General features: G+C 36.9%; 1 protein-coding gene across 1 annotated transcript in view; it reads left to right on the top strand.

Annotated features, from left to right (window-relative positions):
• Positions 1 to 1,260: 1,260 nt before the first annotated feature.
• The window catches only part of LOC122225346 (NKG2-A/NKG2-B type II integral membrane protein-like), a 72,934-nt gene continuing 71,967 nt past the window's right edge, over positions 1,261 to 2,227 (top strand). The window contains exons 1-2 of the mRNA XM_042948280.1: positions 1,261 to 1,447; positions 1,761 to 1,856. Coding sequence (XP_042804214.1) covers positions 1,261 to 1,447; positions 1,761 to 1,856 — 283 coding nt within the window. The remainder of the gene's footprint in view (positions 1,448 to 1,760; positions 1,857 to 2,227) is intronic.

Below are 2,227 nucleotides of genomic sequence, written 5' to 3'. Positions count from 1 at the left end.
ACTAGATAGGTAGACATGAAAGAAATCTTTTTAATTTTTATTTTTTTTTAATTTTTCATGTTTATTTTTGAGAGACAGAGAGAGACACAGAATGAGCAGGAGAGGGACAGAGAGAGGGAGACACAGAATCTTAAGCATGCTTCAGACCATGAGCTGTCAGCACAGAGCCCCGCGTGGGGTTCGAACCCACGAACCATGAGATCATGACCTGAGCGAAAGTTGGTCGCTTGACCAACCGCTCAACTGACTGAGCCACCCAGGTGCCCAACGAAATAATTTCTGAAGGTGATACTTTGTACTTGGAGAGACAGGAATAATTCCAGACTTCACTGACTACACAGTTCCTTGACTGAGGTCTGAAATTAAATTTATGTGAGTTTTAGTATATCTAAACAACTGGAGTTACCCTAACTGCCATTGAAATCGTAGATCTTTATAGACGTTTGTAGCAACTGTGTTCTTCCATAAATGATCTGTCCTTTTATTTATCATTTTATGCTTTCATATCTTTGCCATTAAGTCAGTTGTCACTTTCTGATGGTAAGTCCTCTTGTAAAAAATGCTTTGTTTCCTTTTGTTTTCACTATTGTTCCTGCTCTGGGCAATCTTAGTGTGTCATGTAACATTTTGCAACATATGAAATATTTCTTCTAAAATTTAACAATTCTCAGAACTCCCCAGATGTTCAAAGTAAAATATCACTTTGATAGCACTGCATTACTTTTTAGAAACACAATTTAAAACCACAAATAAAAGTCGTTTGCAACAGGAAATTCCTATATGTACTAAAAACAATATTCTCCAATCTTAGAGCACCTAATTCTCAACCAGTAATGGGTTTTAACATTGTCAAAATTGATACAACACTTTTTTCCTAATATAGTATTTTAATTACTCTGGTTATTCTAATAGTGTTGAAACATGTCTGTGGAATCTGACCTTACTTTAATGAGGACACTATTATTCATGAATTCCTTTCTTCTTCACTAATTTAGTGCTTTACATGTTTTCCAATCAGTATTATTACGCTATTATTGTAAATAAAAAACATTTATTCTATCATGAAACACTTATTTCAATCTCTACACAAGTTAGTACCAGATTTTATATTGTTCAACTGCAAATGTGGAGTATCCCTCACCCTGCACGCCACCCGGTGTCACTGGACTAGCAATGTCGTCAGCACATGACACACACTCTTGATCAAGACCTTCAGGGCAGTTTCATCCACATTGTAGCTGACACTACTCAGCTGCAAACATGAACAACCAAGGCGTGACTTATGTGGAACTCCATCATGCTAAGGGCTCAAAAAGACAGCAAGTGCAACCTAAGGGCACGAAAAGTTCCATTTCAGTAACTGAGGAGGAGATAGCCTATGCAGAATTAAGTCTTCAAAATGCTTCTCGGGCCCTTCAAGGGAATGGCAAGAACTCTCCCTGCAAAGGTAAAAAACATTTAATACAGACAAATATGTCTATTTTAGGATTTGAAGTTGGGGTGTAGGGGTGTAGGGAAAGAGTAGGAAGTGATCTCACATAGTTTTCATTTGTGAGGACCAGAGCTGGAGGTTGGAATATGGTATTGTAATTGAACGCATTGGTATATTCTGAGAGAAGATTCCAATGATAGTGGTGGGTTTGAGGTGCAGGTTATTGTATGTGATTCCCAGTGCATTTTCGGTTTACTTGCTTGTTGTATATCTCGTAAATGATTATTTCCAGGCATCCTTTCTCAGTGTTTGCATTTCTCTTCCTACTACTCACCTTCATTTCCAGAGAAGCTCATTGCTGGTATCTTGGGAATCCTCTGCCTCATCCTGATGTCCACTGTGGTAACAATAGCTGTTATCCCCTGTAAGTACGTGTTTGAATGACTAAAAGGGAATTTTCACCTTACTGATCATTAGTTCCTCGACATAGTGTGTAACACTTTGAATTTATTGTCTCATTTTAATGCATGTGTGCTCTAAATGTGGAATGATTATTTAGAGTTTATCTAAAGTAGAAATAACAGAATAAGTTTAGGCAGAATTAAACACATATTTGGATTTAATAACTCAAAGGCAAGTCATACAAGAGACTTTATGGTGAAATACACATTATTTCTTGAGATTGCTTAAAGGAAATATTGTAAGAGATGGTGAGGTTTCGTTCTTTAAGCTTTTGAATTGTTTTCCCCCTCATTTTCATTACTTTATTCAATTTTTCTGGTAAAAGAGCACACC

Source organism: Panthera leo, chromosome B4, assembly GCF_018350215.1.
Source record: "Panthera leo isolate Ple1 chromosome B4, P.leo_Ple1_pat1.1, whole genome shotgun sequence".
In the NCBI taxonomy this organism is placed as follows: Eukaryota; Metazoa; Chordata; class Mammalia; order Carnivora; family Felidae; genus Panthera; species Panthera leo.
Note: the sequence above shows the minus strand (reverse complement) of the source record. Positions and strands in the feature narration are given on the sequence as shown.